Source organism: Hemitrygon akajei, chromosome 10, assembly GCF_048418815.1.
Source record: "Hemitrygon akajei chromosome 10, sHemAka1.3, whole genome shotgun sequence".
Taxonomy (NCBI): Eukaryota; Metazoa; Chordata; class Chondrichthyes; order Myliobatiformes; family Dasyatidae; genus Hemitrygon; species Hemitrygon akajei.
Genome location: NC_133133.1, coordinates 93,072,197 through 93,092,209, shown reverse-complemented (window position 1 = coordinate 93,092,209; position 20,013 = coordinate 93,072,197). Strand labels below are relative to the sequence as shown.

The following is a 20,013-nucleotide window of genomic DNA, read 5'->3' as shown; positions in this document are numbered from 1 at the left end:
GTTACTGGGTGAAGATCTGAGTTGGGAAAGTGAGCTCGCAGTGACGTGCCTGGAGTTTGCAACTCCACCCAAGAGAGAAAGAGAGAGAGAGAGAGAAAGGGAGGGCAGACATCTGAAGGCAGAGCATGGCGTTAGAGCAGGGGGTGAGGACAACATAAGGAACATGTAAGCACTCACAACGCAGCTTCTTTTGCGACGGGAACGGATAGACCGACCCAGAGCCGGCGAACGGCCTAAAGAGAAGGAAAAGTCGGACAAGTTTCACAGTGGAGACTCTCCGGTCGGAGCGGGCAGTTCGTCGTGATCTCCAGCTCGGAGCGAGGCAGAGGCAGAGGCAGAGGCGGAGGAAGGCGGACTACCCCAGTCGGCCGCGCCGGCCCGACCATCTCCGTACGGGCTCCGGACCATGGCTCAGTCGCCGGTGGCAGTGGCGGTGCCGGGAATGCAGGTAAGGCCTGGATCCGGCGGCGCAAACTTTCCTAGCGCCGACTTACGGCGGGCGATGAGTTGCCTGCGTTTGCAGTGGAGAGAGGCACTGAGACATCAGCGGCACCTCGTCTGTCACCCCGCGGGGTCCACTCCCGAATTCCCCCTGCCCGGCCAAACTCCTCCTTCATCCTCCGGCCCTCACCCCTCCCCAGGCCAGGACCCCCGCACCTCCACCCACCCCGCCACCCCCCATCAGGACTCCCCCCCCCCCCCCCCCCGCACCAGGACACCCCCAGCACTCCACCCCCCTGCCAGGAGTCCATCCCCCCCACAACCCCCCCTGCCAGGAGTCCATCCCCCCCCACAACCCACCTGCCAGGAGTCCATCCCCCCACAACCCCCCTGCCAGGAGTCCATCCCCCCCACAACCCCCCTGCCAGGAGTCCACCCCCACTCGCACCAGGACACCCCCAGCACTCCACCCCCCCCACAACCCCCCTGCCAGGAGTCCATCCCCCCCACAACCCCCCTGCCAGGAGTCCATCCCCCCCACAACCCACCTGCCAGGAGTCCATCCCCCCCACAACCCACCTGCCAGGAGTCCATCCCCCCCACAACCCCCCTGCCAGGAGTCCATCCCCCCCACAACCCACCTGCCAGGAGTCCATCCCCACTCGCACCAGGACACCCCCAGCACTCCACCCCCCCTGCCAGGAGTCCACCCCCACTCGCACCAGGACACCCCCAGCACTCCACGCCCCCCCCACAACCCCCCTGCCAGGAGTCCATCCCCCCCACAACCACCCTGCCAGGAGTCCATCCCCCCACAACCACCCTGCCAGGAGTCCATCCCCCCCACAACCCCCCCTGCCAGGAGTCCATCCCCACTCGCACCAGGACACCCCCAGCACTCCACCCCCCTGCCAGGAGTCCACCCCCCACTCGCACCAGGACACCCCCAGCACTCCACGCCCCCCCCACAACCCCCCTGCCAGGAGTCCATCCCCCCCCACAACCCCCCTGCCAGGAGTCCATCCCCCCCACAACCCACCTGCCAGGAGTCCACCCCCACTCGCACCAGGACACCCCCAGCACTCCACCCCCCCCCCCCACAACCCCCCTGCCAGGAGTCCATCCCCCCCCACAACCCACCTGCCAGGAGTCCATCCCCCCACAACCCCCCTGCCAGGAGTCCATCCCCCCCACAACCCACCTGCCAGGAGTCCATCCCCCCCACAACCCACCTGCCAGGAGTCCACCCCCACTCGCACCAGGACACCCCCAGCACTCCACCCCCCCCCACAACCCACCTGCCAGGAGTCCATCCCCCCCACAACCCACCTGCCAGGAGTCCACCCCCACTCGCACCAGGACACCCCCAGCACTCCACCCCCCCCCACAACCCACCTGCCAGGAGTCCATCCCCCCCACAACCCACCTGCCAGGAGTCCACCCCCACTCGCACCAGGACACCCCCAGCACTCCACGCCCCCCCCACAACCCCCCTGCCAGGAGTCCATCCCCCCCCACAACCCCCCTGCCAGGAGTCCATCCCCCCCCACAACCCCCCTGCCAGGAGTCCACCCCCCCCCCACAACCCACCTGCCAGGAGTCCATCCCCCCCACAACCCACCTGCCAGGAGTCCATCCCCACTCGCACCAGGACACCCCCAGCACTCCACCCCCCTGCCAGGAGTCCACCCCCACTCGCACCAGGACACCCCCAGCACTCCACGCCCCCCCCACAACCCCCCTGCCAGGAGTCCATCCCCCCCCACAACCCCCCTGCCAGGAGTCCACCCCCACTCGCACCAGGACACCCCCAGCACTCCACCCCCCCCCCCACAACCCCCCTGCCAGGAGTCCATCCCCCCCCACAACCCACCTGCCAGGAGTCCATCCCCCCACAACCCCCCTGCCAGGAGTCCATCCCCCCCACAACCCCCCCTGCCAGGAGTCCATCCCCCCCACAACCCACCTGCCAGGAGTCCACCCCCACTCGCACCAGGACACCCCCAGCACTCCACCCCCCCCACAACCCCCCTGCCAGGAGTCCATCCCCCCCCACAACCCACCTGCCAGGAGTCCACCCCCACTCGCACCAGGACACCCCCAGCACTCCACCCCCCCACAACCCACCTGCCAGGAGTCCATCCCCCCCACAACCCCCCCTGCCAGGAGTCCATCCCCCCCACAACCCACCTGCCAGGAGTCCACCCCCACTCGCACCAGGACACCCCCAGCACTCCACCCCCCTGCCAGGAGTCCACCCCCACTCGCACCAGGACACCCCCAGCACTCCACCCCCCCACAACCCACCTGCCAGGAGTCCATCCCCCCCACAACCCACCTGCCAGGAGTCCACCCCCACTCGCACCAGGACACCCCCCAGCACTCCAGCCCCCCTGCCAGGAGTCCATCCCCCCCACCGTGGACCAGGACTCCCCTTCCCCCCACACCACAGACCTCCCCCCACCCCAGGCCAGGACCCTGTACCTCCGTCCACCCCACCACAACCCCCCCAACTCTGCAACCTCCCCCCACTCTATAGCCCTCCTGCCAGGAGTCCACCCCCCATACTGCTCTCTCTCTTCCCTTCTCTCTCCCCCCCCCCCCCCCCCCCCGCGCAGGCTAGGACTCTCCTCCCAAACCCCAGGGCCAGGACCCTGCACCTCTGCCCATCCTCCAAGACTCCTCTTCCTCCCCCCTCCCCCCCACACTGTCCCCCCTGCCAGAAGTCTACCTCCTCCCTCCCACTCTGCCCCCCATGTGGGCCAGGACACCCCCTCCCCCCCTGGGCCAGGGCACTTCCCCTAACACTACCCCTCATCTCCCCCCCCATGCACCAGCGCACGCACACACACACTCTTTCTCCCCCCCCCCCACACCACATTCACCACCAGGACAGCGCTCCCCCTCCAGGACTCTTTAACCCCCAACACGACTCCCACCCCTCCACCGCCGCGCCCCCCCCATCCCCAGCACAGTTGCCCTGCCCCCAATAGACCCAGCATGACTCCCCCACCGCCCGCCCTCGCAATGAACCATCCACACCTCTCCCATCCCGAATACTCCCCTCACCGCCCCCACACCCTTCTCTATGTCATGACTCCCCTAACCTCCAGTACCCCCAGTGTATTCCTCAATCCCTAACACCCTTTCACCTTGTCTTTCCATAGACACCCAGCAGCTTCCCACAGAATCTCCCTCACCAACCTCTATTTGCCACTTCTTATTCCCACAAATTCTCTTCACCCACACAATTCCTTACCAGCACTCCTTTCACGTGCGCCCTCTCCTCCCCATTTCCCTCACCCAACCTCTCCAACCCTCAACTCTTCACCTGCTCTCCCATCACTGCCTCTCTTGCACTTGGTGCACCCCTCACCACCTGCTGCCTGGCACCCTTGCCAGAATTCATCCCCTTCTCCCTGCTTTTCCCTCGGTGCCTTTCGACATGAAACCTGGGCCTGTTGAATCACACGTTCCTAGCTGCATGATCTGAAGTTGCATGAAGTTGAAGCCTGTGTGGACAGGATGACGACTAAACTGTATCACATTGTGACCTTAATCCCAGTAGCACTCGGGGCAGAGAGACGTTTTAGGAGGACTATAGTGGGAAGATAATACTAGGCAGATTATTGTCAAGTCTGTAGCCTGTACTGAATTGGTAAAAGTTCCATCTCATATGCTGCAGTAGCCATGTTTGGAGCTCTGCTGTCAACATCTAGGCTGGCTTTCAAAAGGAATCCAGAACTGCATTCTAGTTTAACTTCCCAAAGCATTGCTGGGAGGTTAGACCAGGGCAGGACTTTCACTGTGAATGATGTGGCCCTGGAGAGTGTTGTAGAACAGAGAGACCTTAAGGTTCAAGTATTGAACATAGTTCCCTGAAAGTGGCTGTGTAGGTAGATAGGGTGGTGAAGAAAGCTTATGGTGTGCTTGTTTTGTTTGGTTGTGGAGTTGAGTACGTGGGTTTGGATGTCATGTTGCAGTTGGGTAAGACAGCACTTGAAGGATTGAATGCAGTTGTGGTTGCCACATTATTGAAAGGTTGTATTAAGCAAATCGGGCCCAGAAGCGATTCACAGGAATGTTGTGTGGACTGGTGGGTTCAGTTTATAAGGAGAGATTGGATAGACTGTGTCTTTTTTTCCTGGAGCGAAGGAGACTGAGGAGTGGCCTTTTATAAAATCAGGAATGAGGTTTCTAAAATCATAAGAAGAATAGATAGGGTGACTGGTCTTTTTCCTAAGGTAGGGAAGTGTGAACTAGAGGGATAGGTTTAAGATGAGAGGGGAAGATACAAAGATTTGAGGGGCAGGTTTGCCAGGATGTTGTTTATCGACTTCAGCTCAACACGTCATCCCTCAGAGGCTGTTGGGTAAACTGTCCTGGTTGGGACTCAACACCACTCTTTATAACAGGAACTTGGACTTCCTGACAGAAAGACCCCAGTCAGTCTGAGTTGGTAACAACATCTCATCTTTCTCACGCTGAGCACTAACCCCTCCCAGTGCTGTATGCTCAGTCCACTGCCATTCCCGCTGCTGACTCACAACTGCAGTGGGAGATCCAGCTCAAACTACGTCATCGAATTCACTGATGATACTACAGTGGCTGTCCTCATCAGCAACAATGATAACTCGGTATACAGAAAGGAGGTAGAGAGGCTTGTCAAAAGGTGTTGGAACAACAACCAATGTCTCAACGTGGACAAGACCAAAGAGATGATTGTGGGCTTCAGGAGGGCACAGGTCAACCACTCTCCATTGTACATCAGTGTTTGTTGTTTTGTAATGACCACGCACTTCCTTGGTATGCATATAACGGATACTCTACCTGGACCCACAACACCACCTCACTCGTCAAGGCACAGCAGCATCTACACTTTCTGAGGAGATTGAGATGTGTGAGGCTCCCCACCCCTATTTTAACAACTTTCTACAGGAACACCATTAAGAGTGTCCTATCTGGCTGCATCATTGTGTACAGAAGCTGCGAGGCATTGGAACGTAAGACCCTACAGAAGACAGTAAAAACCGCTGTGTGACGTTTAGGGGGAGTGTTTCAGACAAAGGGCCCAAAGCACTGCTGGGGATCCCTACCACCCATTCCACAATCTCTTTGACACACTACCATCAGGAAGGAAGTACAGGCATCAGGACTTGGATTTCCAGACTAGGTTACAGCTTCTTCCCTCAGGCTGTGAGACCAGTGAATACCCTGCCACCACTGAGGTCTCGTCGCTAGGACAGCGAGCTGTTTACCTGTGCTGCACTTTACTACGTGACTTTGAATTGTTTTTATTTAGCTAATAGTATAATACTTTCATTTGTATGCTTTGTGCGATGTATGTTTGGTGGGTGCATTGTGGCCCGGAGGAACGTTGTTTCATTTGGTTGTATATATGTGTGCAGTCAGATGGCAATAAACTTGAAGTTTTTCACACAGAGGATGGTGAGATATGGAATGGGATACCAGAGCAAGAGGTAAAGGCAGGTACAATTACTTTATAAAAGGTGTGAGATGTGTGGATAGGAAGGATTTGGAAGAAATGGGTCAAATGCAGGCATATGGAATGAGCTCAGGTAGGCACCTTGATCGGCATGAGTGAGTTGGGCTAAAGGGCCTGTTTCAGTGTTGTATGATTTTGATTCTACGGTCCAGCCTTTGTTGGCTAGTCATCAGCCTTTGAGGCACTTCAGGTTAATGACCATATGTGACCACAAAATGGTCAGAACTAGACAGCTATCTAGTTCAATGCTACATTGAACATGTATGTTATGTTTTGTAACACCAAAACTTAAAAAAAACTAATTGAAATACAAATGAGAGAGCCAGGTATGTAAGTCTAACTTTGTCTTTACACTTCAGTGAGACATGCACATATGACACAGGGTGTGATGATGTATGCTGTTCCTGTACTTTGCACTTACAGTATAACCATAATGAATTATCTAAACAAAAAAGAATGCTTAATCAAATGATGTATACAATATTACTCAAATATTTCTGGAAATATTAAATATACAATGCTCCTCCCACTTAGCTATAAACTCAACTCTATAGAATGCATCTCAACATATACATATGCTATATAATACAGCTACTATATAGACATCCACAGCACAGTAACTTTTAAATTCTTCCATTCAGACCTAAAGATTTAATTACTGTGGAGGATTTCCTACTCTTGTGGGATAATCTTTCCTGGCAAGGGGGTTACTCTGCTTGGCAGGTGAGACTTGTGGCTGGGCTCTCAGGTTCTGGGACCCCTCTGTGATGGTTGTAGGAGTTGACTCTGGGACTGCAGGAAGTGGTTCTGACAGCTCTGGCCAGCTTTCTTCTCTAACAGTTGACTCTGCTCTCCACAGCTGATTGACAAGTCATCCCCAGATGACATCGGACACAATCTCTACTGTGTAGGAGAGTGGTCCAGTTCTGTCCATGTACTTATTTTTGATCACCTCTGTAGTTCCTCGCCACAACTGCTTATCCAGGAGTGAAACCTCAAACCTCGTTGTTTGAGGAGCCTTCAGTTAGTCTCAGCTATTTGTACAGCATCCTCCTCCTGAGTTTGGGTTTGAGGAGATCCAAGTGTGAGCACAAACAGCGACCTAGGGACAGCATAACTGGTGAATTGTTGGATGTGGAGTGTGTTACATTGTGATATGCAGGGGGAAAATTGGTGAGCTTCCAATTAAGTGTCAATATGGTGTGTTCTGCTGACATCCTAGGCAAAGCATTCTTTAGACTCTGGACAAACCTTTAAGCCAAATCATTTGTGACTGGGTGGTATGGTGCAGATGTAGTTTGTCTTGGTCCATTCATTTTCAGGAATGGCTGAAACTGTTTTGCAACAAACTGTGGTCCGTTGTCACTGACTAAATGTTCTGAAACACCAACACATTTTCACTGTGCGAGATTGTAGTATAGGCCATTGGGAACATTTCTGGCCACTTTGTAGTTGCGTCCACTACTACCGAGAAATCTGTGCCCATGAACGATCTGGCAAAGTTGACATAAATCGTCTGCTGGGGCAACGCAAGCTCTTCACAGGAATAGCAAGGCGCTGCTCTCGGCATCTTCTGGATGAGTTGGCATCCCAAACAGTGCATGGAAAACTTCTCGATCTATTCCCAGGCCACCAACCAAAGCTTTGAGCCTGCACTTTCTTTTTTGACCACGCCTAGTTAGCCAGCATGTAGCTCCTCCTAACGCTCCAGCTCTCAACTTGTATGGTGCTATAACTCTCAGTCCCCAGATAAGACAACCCCTGTCAAGGGCAAGTTCATCCTGGCTCTGGTAAAAATGGGGGGAACTAGAGATTCTGCAGCGCAGTTCAGATGTTTGAGATGTGAGGTCTTTTGTGGTTTCTCTTTAGATCATCTCTGCTGTAATAAGGAGACTTTTGATTTGCATTAGGGAGAGTATATCGACGAGTGTCCTCTTGTAAATTTTTCAGATATTTCCTTTTCCAAGGGTAAACAGGAAAATCCATCGGCATTTCCATGATTAGTTGTCCTCTTGAATTCAATCAGGAAACATTTCTGCACGTGCTGCCGATTGAAAATGGGCACTAAATGTGTGTTGTGCTTCAGTTAGAAGGCATTTTTGAATGCCTTCTCAGTGCATCATTAAGCACATTACTGAACTGACAATGCTCAGATAACTACTCCAATTCAGCCACATACACTAAAATGCACTTCAATTCCTTTTGATTCCACTTAAGAAACCTAAAGTGTTCTGCAGTCAATAATTGTTTTGGTTCTAAATGTTCCTGCATTATTTCACGATAGCAAAATACTCATTTTGGCTGGTTTGGTTGAAGCAGTCAAACTTTATGCCTTTAAACCCAATGCATTCAGCAAAACTGGCACATACTTCTCATTGGCTATTTCACTTGCTTCAAAATACTGCTCAATTTGCTCAGTATACATGAGCTGGTTATCTATTGTGTAATCAAACATGTCAATCTCTGACATAGCCAGCTATTTCTGCTTTTTTGTTAATGACTAACATTACCTGGTTCTCACTGTTTATGAACCCATGTATTCTTGTGTTTTCTGCCTTTCTTTTTAAACTCTATCATCTTTACTTCTGTCAATAAAATGTGTTGTTCTGAAGAGGAAAAAACGTGCTGTGTGATTTTTTTTAAACTTTACTGTTTCTTGCTGCACTTTTTTTTAAGCTCAAATGTCACACAGGTAGGTAGTTATTTCAAGTTCGCTGAAAACTTCTTCACTCCATTCTTAAGTTTTGTAACCCAAAACGAAAACTGATTGAAAGGAAAACAGAGAGCTAAGAATGCAAATCTAACTTGGTCTTTATTTTTAAATGAGACACACACGTATGACACGGTCTCCTGATGATGTGTGCCATTCCCATACTTTGCACATATAACCTTAATGAATTATTTAAACAACAAAGAATGCTTAACCAAACATGTATATAAAATATACATATACACAATAGTACTCAAATATTACTGATTCACAACAATATACTGTAGAAAGTAGATTAGTACAGCACAGGAGAAGCCTTTTGACACACAATATACCAAACGTATTGCCAAATTAAATGAAATCTCCTCTGCCTGCACGTGATCCATATTCCTCTATTCCCTGCATATTCATCTATGCTTATCTAAAACCCTCTTAATACACCACTTCCAGATCTGCTTTCACCACCACTCCTGGCTGCACACTCTGGGCACCGACCAAAAAAGTTTTCTCTGCACATCTCAAGTGTTCCTACTCTCACCTTAAATGCATGAACTCTGGTATATGATATTGATACTGTAGGGGAAAAAATCTGACCACCTACCTCTGATATTTGCTTTCTATTATCTGCCATTTGTAATCCTCTAAATGTCAGTTGGATTGCCCCTCTGCTTTTGAGGCTTAGTGGCTCTGGAGACTCTTGTCTCCCCACGCCCTACCCCACTTCCATGTGTCCTACCGGCAGCAACCATAGGAAATTCTTTTCTTTCAGATATTTATCCTGCTTGCTGCTGAACACTGCAATAAAATTTGCCACCAATACTTTTTAAGCCCTGACAAATCACTGAAGAAAAAATAGTTCTCCCCTTGTCATTTTCAATCCTTTCAGTTCTTTGAATCAGTCTCTCAGTCAGTGTGTGTGTGTGTGTGTTTAGTGTATCCCTTTCTCTAGTTGTGGTTTATGTGCACCTTTGGCAAGGCCAGTCCTCATGGTGAAGGTACTGCCACACTGCTGTTGGAGAAAAAGTTCCAGGGTTAGGCTCAGCATTACTAAAAGGATGGAGATGTAATTCCAAGTCTTGTACAATTAAATGGCCTCCTCCTGTGCAGTGTTAGGTCCATTGCCAATTCCAGGGGAGCAATGCCATTCAATCACTCCCACCCTTGTCCTCCCATCTTACTTCCTTCAACTTTACTCTCTGTTGCATGCCTCTCAACTCCTCTTTGATTCTTTTAGCCTATTAACTGCAATTAAAGGGGTGAGGCACATTGACTAGTTAACCAGCCTGAATGTTTTAGGGCTGTTGGAGCTAACTGGAGAATCTGAGGAAAGCCCACACAGTCACGGGGAGAATACACAATTTCTACACAGAGCACTGGAGATCAGAATGGGAGAGTGTACAATTTCTGCACAGAGAGCAGGATAGAACCCAGATCTCTGACACTGTAAAGCAGCAATGCTAGCTGCTAACAGGTTGTGGTTGTGTGTGACATGTGCCCATGAGGAGCTCTCCTTCTGTTGCCCTTGGTGGGAGAGGTAGTGGATTTGTGAGGTGCTGTTAGAGTAAATGTACTCCATTTTGTGTGTGGTACAGGCTCCTGTGGTGTGAAGCAGGAGCGTTTAGGGTGGCTCTGGAGAAGCACTCCACAACAACCCATATTTATCCCACAAAGTGGATGGTTGGAAATAACCACAGATAGTACTAGTGGAGAGGGAATGACAGGTCAGTGCAGAACCTGTCTGATCTTCCAGCATTTTCTGCAGTTATTGCAGGTTTCCCAAATCCACAGCTTTTGCATTAACAGTGGTTTATATGGTTATTTTTGATTATTCATAAAACATTAGAACACAGGATAGGCCCTTTGGCTTAATCTATGCTGATTACGATGTCAGTTTAAACTGAACATATGCAAAACCGTGGTCCATATCCCTCCATTCCTGCCCATTCATGTGCCTATTTAAATGACATCATATCTGCTTCCTCCAACTCCACCGGCAGTATGTTCCACGCACCTACCGCTCTGCAGGGGAAAAATAATTCTAGTAAATCTTTAAACTTTCACCTTCTGCCTTGCACCTGCACTGTTAAGTATATGAAACAAATGGGTTTATTATCACTGTCTTAAGTGATGCAAAATCTGTTGTTCTGTGATAGCAGTACAGTGCAAAAGCATAAAATTACTATAAATTACAAAATAGTGCAGAATAAGGAATAATGAAGTAATTTTGCATCCCGGGACGAGGACTATCTGCCCTATCTACTGCCTCTCAAAATGTTTATATCATTTAATGAGGTCACCCCCTCAGCCCCTGATGTTCCAGATAAAAGAATCTCTGATTAAGACCCTATCTACTCAAGTTTTCCAAGAATTTAACAGTGTTTCACTTGGTTGATGTATACAAATACAATTCCTGTGGCTAATGCAGGGACTGGGAAACGCAAAGGTTCATGGACAACTACTTCGACCATTCAATTGTTGAACCAACTAGCAAAACCCTAACCACTCTAGTTTAGCCATACTATGATCAATTTGATCACTTGTCGCAACAAACTTGACTTTGATTTTGCGAATCAGGTGCTAGCAGTTGTTAGTTTTTGCTAGGGTTGCTTGTTTGGATGTGAGGGCGAGTTGGGTGACATGGAGAAGAGGAATGTGCCTCCTCTCGCTCTCTCTCTGTCCCAAGTGTTGTCTGCTCAAATGGTACACCTGGAGTCATCCACATTGAGAAACAGTGGATGGGTTTGGGCTATAACCTGCCTCATTGTTGAAAGTGGCTAGCTCTGTACAGGCTGCTGACAGCAGTTATGATCAGTATGGAGTTCTGCGCGGGCAGACAGATTGTCATGCAAATCTTGGGATGGGTGGGGTGAGGGGAGTAGGGGGATGTGATGTTACTAATCCAGTCCATGGTGTGGATATGGTAAGAATAATCTTTCCTCATTAGTAACTCTGGTGGAGTGTGCATTGAAAATGGTGGGGTCTTGCTGTATGGAAATTGACTGTTATTTCCTGAGTCAGCAGTGACCACGGTTCGAAGAATATGCAAACTGCTTAACAAAGCATTCTTGGTTAAGGTGCGGGGCTGCAATCTGCATGTGATGGGACTGTTTTTGTTCTGCATGCCTACTCTCCTCAATCCCACACCCTTAATTTCCAAAGCCATTTACAGTATTCATCAGAGGTTTAGTAAAAACAGTCTGGCTCGTTGCTCCAGCGATGGAACGGTGTTTGAAGTAAGAATTAAGTAAAACTACATGGGACTCGCAGCGCTATAACGTAATTTGGTTGCACTTGTGCCTCACATTAGTTCATGTGATGTGGATTGGGATTGTGATTGGTCACTGATCAACATTTCTACAGAATGGAGGAGCAGTGAATATACATGGCTATGTGTGTGACTGATTTACATTTCTTGTGGCTGTGCTGACAGTAACTTAGATAGCAGACCACACAGGATGCTAGAGGAATTCAGCAGATCAGGCAGCATCCATGGAGAGGAGTAAATAATTGACTTTTTGGACTCATCAGGACTGGAAAGAAAGGGGCAAAGAAGTCAAAATATGAAGGTGGGGTGGATAGGAAGGATTACAAGCTGGCAAGTGATAGGTGAGACCTGGTGAGGGGAAGGGTGGACAGAGGATGAAGTAAGAAGTTGCAAAGCTTTGGTGGAAATGAGTGGAAGAGTTCATACATTTTATGACGTGTGATATTAGATCTGATTCTGAAAAGGTATAGGGTTGAGGAAGGAGGAGTCTGATAACCGTTTGAGTAAAATGTTGTAAGAGGCTTATGTGTCATCCTCAGGAAACAGGATCTTTGCTAGAAGCTGCCTGACCAGCTGAGTTCCTCCAGGATCTTGAGTCTTAAATTGTAGGCAAGAGGACAGAGAGTACAAAAGGTTAGATTGGAATCTGAAAGCAGGTAAATAATGAAGGGCAAATGGTAAGGACAATGGCATGATCAGGAGTTGGTGATGGTGTGTGTTGGCTGAGCTTATTGATGAGGCACTTTGTGTATTTCAAAGGGGAAATTGCCAACACATCAGTGACTTTAGGTAGGACAGAAGTGGAGAAATGATTGGCTGTCCTTAAATGGAACTTCCTCCAGTCCCAGCCCTGGTACTTGCTCAATTCCCTTTTGCCCCTCTTCTTCACTTTCAAGACAACCTTAAAGCCTTGAAGTTCAGGATATTGTAATATCTTTTATGACTTGACATCAGTAATTGTCCAGTTATGCTCTTGATAATTTTTATTTACTAAGTGAAATATAGTTTAATCATGAATGCAAACATAGTGAGTCACCTTGACCAGTATTAGGGTTCCAGTGTTATCAACTTCTGGAAGGCCGGAGGCCTCGTGTTCTGGACCCCATGGTTTCTAGTTCTACCTTCCTTTGAGTCTGCACATGATTTGTGAAGCGATGCAGCCACTGGTTTGAGATGAAAGATCCTGCAGCTGTAACAGGAGGCTGTAACCCAGCACAAACCACCAACAGGAAATTGCATGCATTGTCGATCAGGAAGAAGCCCTAGCGAATCATCATGGCAAGATGCCCTTGAAGTGAAATGAAACTAATTTCTAAGCTTTTTGTTTTATACCGTACCTGAGTTTTAACACGTTATCTAAGGCTGAAGTTGGTACATTTTTAAGAGCTTAAGATTATTAATTGAATGTATAAAATCTGCTCTTGAGATAAATATTCCATTTCCTTGCTCTTGAATGATTACAATCAGAAACTGGAAGGAAATTTGAGAAGCAGAGAGTAACGGCCATGCATTAATATTCAGTCGTGAATTTGTGTCTGGAACTGCCTGACCGCGCTGATCTCAGTGGTGGGGGGTGGGGGGGTGGCATTCTGGGCATATTACACCACGATTGGTGCAGTAGACTACCTTTTGCACTGAGCTGGGGTTGATGCAGACCAAGGCTAAGGAGAGACCTGAGCCAGAAGAGTGGGTTGTTACATATTACAATGGCAAAGGGATAGAGGTTATTGGTTTCTTCAAAACCCAAAACAGTTTAAAAAGGTATTTAAAGTTTAGGAAGTACAGGAAAAAATAAAGCAGGAGTAAGCCACAATGTGTCCTTCAAACTCCAGCATTCAATAAAAATGTGACCAACTTTTTATTTGTATGACATTTACCTGCATATTCCCTTAATATCTATAGTTATCAATATGGGTTTGGTATGTTCTCAGCAAATTAGCTCTCTTGGGTAATTGATACCAAAGATTCACAATCTTTTTCATCTCATCCAATCTCATTTTCTGGACACCCCAGCCATCATCTTTGCTTCCAAGTTGTCAAGCCCCGATAAGAATTTTGTATGTTTCATTAAAAATGACCTGTCTTTCCTTTAAACTCTAGAGATCACAGACCTGTCTGGTAAATTTCACAATTTAAGTCAAACCCCACCTTGTTTTTTTAACATTCTTGTGTATTTGTTACCTGTATTAACAATCTAGATGCGAATCTAGTTGGCGTGGTTAATAAGTTTACAAGCGACACCAAAATCATTGGTAGAGTTGACAGTGAAGAATGTTGCAACAGAATCCAGATCAACTGAGAAAGCAGGTCGAAGTTTGAGGCTGGAATTTAACTCAGATGGGCGCTTGGCATCAAGAGTTTCACAACCAGCCACAGTTGTAGTTGATACAATGTTAGTCATCAATTAATCACCTGAGTGGGCTTGTCAGATGAGAGAAGGAAAGCTGGCTATTGTGTTTGGTGAGCTAGTTAGACTGGATTCCAGGAATGGTCTTGTGTTGGTCTGCACTCATCCCTAGTAATTGATTAATTATTTTCATGTGTACTGAAATGCAGTGAAAAGTTATTGCTTGTATGCCATCCAGCTTGACCATTCCAGGAAGGGAGTGTAGAAAAAAAAACTCCCCAATGCGGAATATCGTGTTACAGTTACAAAGAAAGGCAGTGCAGGTACTCAAAGTTCAAGGGTTATGTCGAAGTAGATAGAGTTCAAGCGCTCTTCTGTAGCAAGTGCTGTTCTTTTGAGAGTCGGGTAACAGGCGGGTAGAAGCTGTCCTTCAATCTGGTGTGTTTGTATCTTCTGCCCGATGCAAAGAGAGAATGATTGAAATGACCTTGATTACGTCGGGTGTTTTTCTGAGGTGGCAGTAAAAGCAGACAGACTCTGTAGAGGGGAGGTTGGCTTTCATGATGAACGGGACTGTGTTCACTACATTTTACAGGTTTTTGTGGTCTTGGGTAGAGCAGTGGCTGTACTAAGCTGTGATGCATATGCATTGGATATCTTCTGTGGTGAGGGTGATTGGGAGTATGCTGAATTTCCTTAGCCCTCTGAAGAAGCAGTATGCTTCCTTTGTTGTAGTGACCATGTGTCTGGTCCAGGACAAACTTGGTGATACTTGCAGCAGGGAGCTTGACTCTGTACCATCTCCACCTCAGCACCAGACTCAGGCATGGGCTCTGCCCCACCTCCTGAGGTTGATGACTAGCTCGTTCATTTTGCTGACATTGAGGGTGAGGTTGTTGTCTTGCACCCTGTCAGTAGGCTACCTCTGTCCTGTGCTCCTTCCCAGAGGGTTAGTGCATGTTGTTGTTGCCACTATGGCGTCCGGGTGCTGGGCACACCTTGGGATAGCCGAGTGTAGCCTATAGATGTGAAACCTCAGTAGGTGTGGTCCATTCCCCCACAGAGTACCTGGAAACTGTGAATTGGAACCTGATTCCTTTGTGAACTTCCAAATACTATTTACAATGAATAAAAGTTCACTTATTTACTCTATCCCATTTTGTAACTTTGCTAATGATGCTAGGTGTGGGTACTTGGTGCATTAACTGTACACTTAATGTGCTGTGAGTTCTGCAGTCATATTTCTGTATGCGGTCGGTGATGTAAAGTTTGAAGTGCATTTCCCTTCAGAAGCCGAGAAAACTTCTTTGAGCGATCAGAGAATTGGTTGCTGAGGGGAAGGACTTGAGGCCTGGGTCAAACTAACTAGTCATGTGGAATTGTAGGATTGATTTGATGGCCTATTCTGGCTCCTATTTTCTCCTGTAAGTAGGAAGCATGACAGCCAGTTTGTGGATTGATAACTCCCATAAACAGTGGTGTGGTAATCCACAGGTGATGCTCAATAATGTATAACTATTGCCCAGGGCACCTACTGTAATCCTCTCGCAGTTGGTCATTTATTCATTAGTGAGCGCCCTCAGTCCCACACCCACTACTGTAAGGAGTAAAGCTGGAAATTCTGAAAGTACACAGTAGGTCAGCTAGCCTCTGTGGAAGGAGAAACAGGATCAACATTTCGGGTCAATGATCTTTCTTCTGAGGTAGGCAAAGGCTTTTGTTTTCCTTTGAGACTATGAACATGTACAGCTCCTATTCTATTGCTGGCACAGATCAATGTACTTGGGTTATTATCCAGAGGAGGATACAGGTTGATATGTATTTTTTTGGATCAGGATCAGAAATATCTACATTTGGAATTTTGTCAGTGATGTAACAGAGCAGGAGCTATTGGTATCAAGGGAAGCATGGTCTGGTTGCTGTATTAATGAGGGGTCACAGTCTGATGAGATAGCCATGTTACTTTGCAAAGGCAACATGTCAGCCTTGGCAAATGCAGTGGACCATTTAAACACTGAAGTTCAGGGGGAGATTGGGTATGACTAACAGCCTTGTTGGTTGGGGTTAATGACAACGTTGTTGGAGACCCTTCTGATAGCTTAGAAGATGAGAGATCACTCCTTCACCCTGCTTGTTCATCTTGTCAAGGGCATTTACTCTGGCTTGGGAGGCCTCATTCACTCCGTTTGCCGGTTGTGAGTGAAGAGCCTGGTGGAGAAGCTGGGCTGGAGGCAAAGAGAGGACTGACAGGGAGGAGGTAAGGACATGGATGGTGCAGGTAGTGTCCAGCTCAGTCCACACACAAAATTCTGCAAGTGCTAGAAATCCAGAGCAACTTGCACAAAATTCTGGACAAGAGAGAGGGGTTCGGGGGAGATTGAGTCAGACTTGGTGAGGAGAGAAAGAAAATAATTTCTGCTGTGACACAATGTAATTAAACAGCAGGCAGTGAAGGAGAGTAAGCCTTGCATTTATCAGGGTTAATGATGATGTGAACCTCTATCTAGCCCCGATACTGGTTTGGGCTTGAGTCTGTTTATTGACCGCTCCCTACGATGTCTGTGGCGGCCAAAACTAATTCCATCATGGTCTGTATCCCTCTAATCCTTTCCTGTTGATGTGTCTGCAAACCGTGTCTCCCGTATACGTGGATGCGGTGAAATGATACAAACTCGCACACACAATATCAGACCGCACACCATGTACGTTTACAGAGTACACTTCATAAATCTTACTAGAACTATGTTATTAATAGTGATACAATATGAAAAGAAAAGGCGCCAAAACTTATCAGAGTTCAATCAATTTGTGCACAACGGTTGGAGCTCAATTTCAAATTCTTCGGTCCACTATTCGATCTTCTCCGGCCTGCTCGACCTGCTGCCTGGGACCAACCTCGGTGGTCGACCAGAGCGTGTCCAGCATGTCCTTCCTCTTCGGTTCTCCTCCCGAAAATCCCGCGCACTCACTCCAGGTTCCCACACATACAGGTAGAACAACATTGCTACCATTGGTCCGTTTCTCCGTTATCAATAATTACAACCCAAACATTCCAACTAAACAGAGCATTACCTTATCAGTTACCCACAAAGAAGCCATTTCATTATAATGCTACAGAAAAGCCATTTTATTAACATACAGTTAATAATCTGAGGACCCTACATGTCTATTTAAGTGCTCCTTAAAGAACAATACCGTATCTGATCATAAACACACAAGATTCTGCAGATGCTGGAACTTCAGAGCAACATACACAAACTACTGGACAGTAGCAGAAAGGAGGAGGGGCTACCTCCCGTTCCCATTCTGATATGTCGGGCCATGGCTTCCTCTACTGCTATGGTGAGGCCACACTCGGGTTGGAGGAGCAACACGTTATATATTCTGTCTGGGAAGCCTCCAACCTGGTAGCATGAGCATTAAGTTTTCTAACTTCCTGTAATTTCTCCCCACTCCCTACTCTTTCTTTTTCTATTCCTCATTTTGGCTACCCACTTACCCTTCCTCCTCACCTGCTCATCACCTCCATCTGGTACCCTTCATCCTTTGTCCCATGGTCCACTGTCTTCCCTTATCAGATTCCTCCTCTTTCAGTCCTTTACCTCTTCCACCTATCACCTCCCAGCTTCTTACTTCATCTCCCTCCTCACCCACCTTCCACCTATCACCTCCCAGCTTCTTACTTCATCTCCCTCCCCCACCCTCCTTTCACCTATCACCTCGCAGCTTCTCACTTCATCTCCCTCCCCCACCCACCTTCCACCTATCACCTCCCAGCTTTTTACTTCATCTCCCTCCTCCCACCCACCTTCCACCTATCACCTCCCAGCTTGTACCCCTTCCCCTCTCCCCACTACCTTATTCTGGCTTTATCCTTTCCAGTACTGATGAAGGGCCTCAGCCAGAAACGTTGACTGTTTATTCCTCTCCATAAATGGGCGCCTGACCTGCTGAACTCCTCCAGCATTTTGTACTATATATGATTCGGCTCCTCTCCTGGCAATGTGTTCCATGTACAGTCGGCCCTCCTTATCCACGGGTTCTGCATGCGCGGATTCAACCAACCGCGGATCAGGAAAACCCGGAAGTTCTCTCTCCAGCACTCATTGTTTGAGCATGTACAGACTTTTTTTTCTTGTCATTATTCCCTAAACAATACAGTATAACAACTATTTACATAGTGTTTACATTGTATTAGGTATTATAAGTTATCTAGAGATGATTTAAAAGTACAGGCAGTCAGTCCCTGGGTTATGAATGAGTTCCATTCCTGAGTCCATCTTTAAGTCAGATTTGAAGTCGGAACAAGTACATCAGGTATTGTTTAGCGTCAGTTAGTCAAACGTTTTTCTTAGTATATTTTTTACCTTTCTATGCATATAAAACACTTAGGAAACATACGTATTTCATTAATTAAACCACTGCGTTGCTTTGCAATAATTGTTGCTTTCATCGGGGCAGGGCCTTTCATATGCTCCATTAAAATTATTATGATTGTTGACCGACTGTAGCCTAACGCTTTTCCAATGACTGATGGCGTTTCACCTCTTTCTGATCGCTTTATTACTTCCACCTTATTTTCAATCACGATCGTGATTATTTTCATGAACAGAAACTCTGCAGATTCAGAGCTGCGCCAGGTCCTAAAGTCCACTGCACTGAGACAGGTTAAATAAAGTCCGGGGTTCCGCTGGGTCTTAAAGACCACCACACTGAGATAGGTTAAATAAAGTCCGGGGTTCCGCTGGGTCCTAAAGACCACTGCAGTAAACAGATTAAATAAGGGACTTGAGCATCCACGATTTTTGGTATCCGCGGGGGGTCCCGGAACCAATCCCCCATGGATAAGGAGGGCCGAATGTACCTACCTCTCTCTGTGGAAGATCATGTTCTTGAAAATCTACTTTAGCTTTCCCCCTCTCACCTTAAAGCTATGCCCTCTAATATTGGACATCTCAGCCCTGGTTTGAAGACCGTCTACTCTGTTTTTCATAATGTTATACAAGCGGTTACAGAGGTTGTGAGTCATGTCCGCATGGATCCTTGCATTAGTACTTGCGCCACTGCAGATACTCTGGAAAATCCTGGAGGCATGGAATTGCAAGGTTGTGAGGAGAGGAGGAAGAGGTGTAACAAAGGGGGAGGGGTTTGGTCTTTGGAGGTGCAAAAGGGATCCTCACTGTGGGATCTCTGTGTGCTGTAGTGGATGCATCACAGACTGCCTCTGGTTGTAGAAAAATGGGCATGAGGCACTCGATTGGCCCAGAGGGAAGCTGAAGTCTTGTCACACAGTGGTGCAGGCAATTCATTTTAGCAATAAGTTAACTGACCACAAGTGGTGAATCACATAAGTATTCAAAGTACACTATAAGTTGCCCTTTTGTATGTGTGAGGGGCAGAATCTAGGGCCAATTAGAGAATAAAAGGGGATGAGTGCAAATTTGTGGGTTGAAGGAGCCTGTTCCTCTACTGTCTGACGGAGAATTGCAAGTAGCTGGGGGCTGAAGTGTGAGGAGGAGAAGGGGAGGGAGGCTGTGAGTGATTTGAGAATTTAAAAGTGGTGGCTTTGTGTTCACCGGTGTCGATCAGCGAATGCAGGAGGTGGGTGTTGGGGGGGGTGGTTGTCAGCACGGATTAGTAGGTGAGCAGATCTGGTGGTGGCTTTGTGTTCACCGGTGTCGATCAGCGAATGCAGGAGGTGGGTGTTTGGGGGGGGTGGTTGTCAGCACGGATTAGTAGGTGAG

At 48.1% G+C, this 20,013-nt stretch overlaps 1 protein-coding gene across 1 annotated transcript in view; it reads left to right on the top strand.

Annotated features, from left to right (window-relative positions):
- The first annotated feature begins 60 nt into the window (after positions 1-60).
- LOC140734543 (serine/threonine-protein kinase 26-like) overlaps positions 61-20,013 on the top strand; it is a 113,559-nt gene continuing 93,606 nt past the window's right edge. The window contains exon 1 of the mRNA XM_073058663.1: positions 61-448. Within this exon, the coding sequence (XP_072914764.1) occupies positions 407-448 (42 nt within the window). The 5' untranslated portion in view covers positions 61-406. The remainder of the gene's footprint in view (positions 449-20,013) is intronic.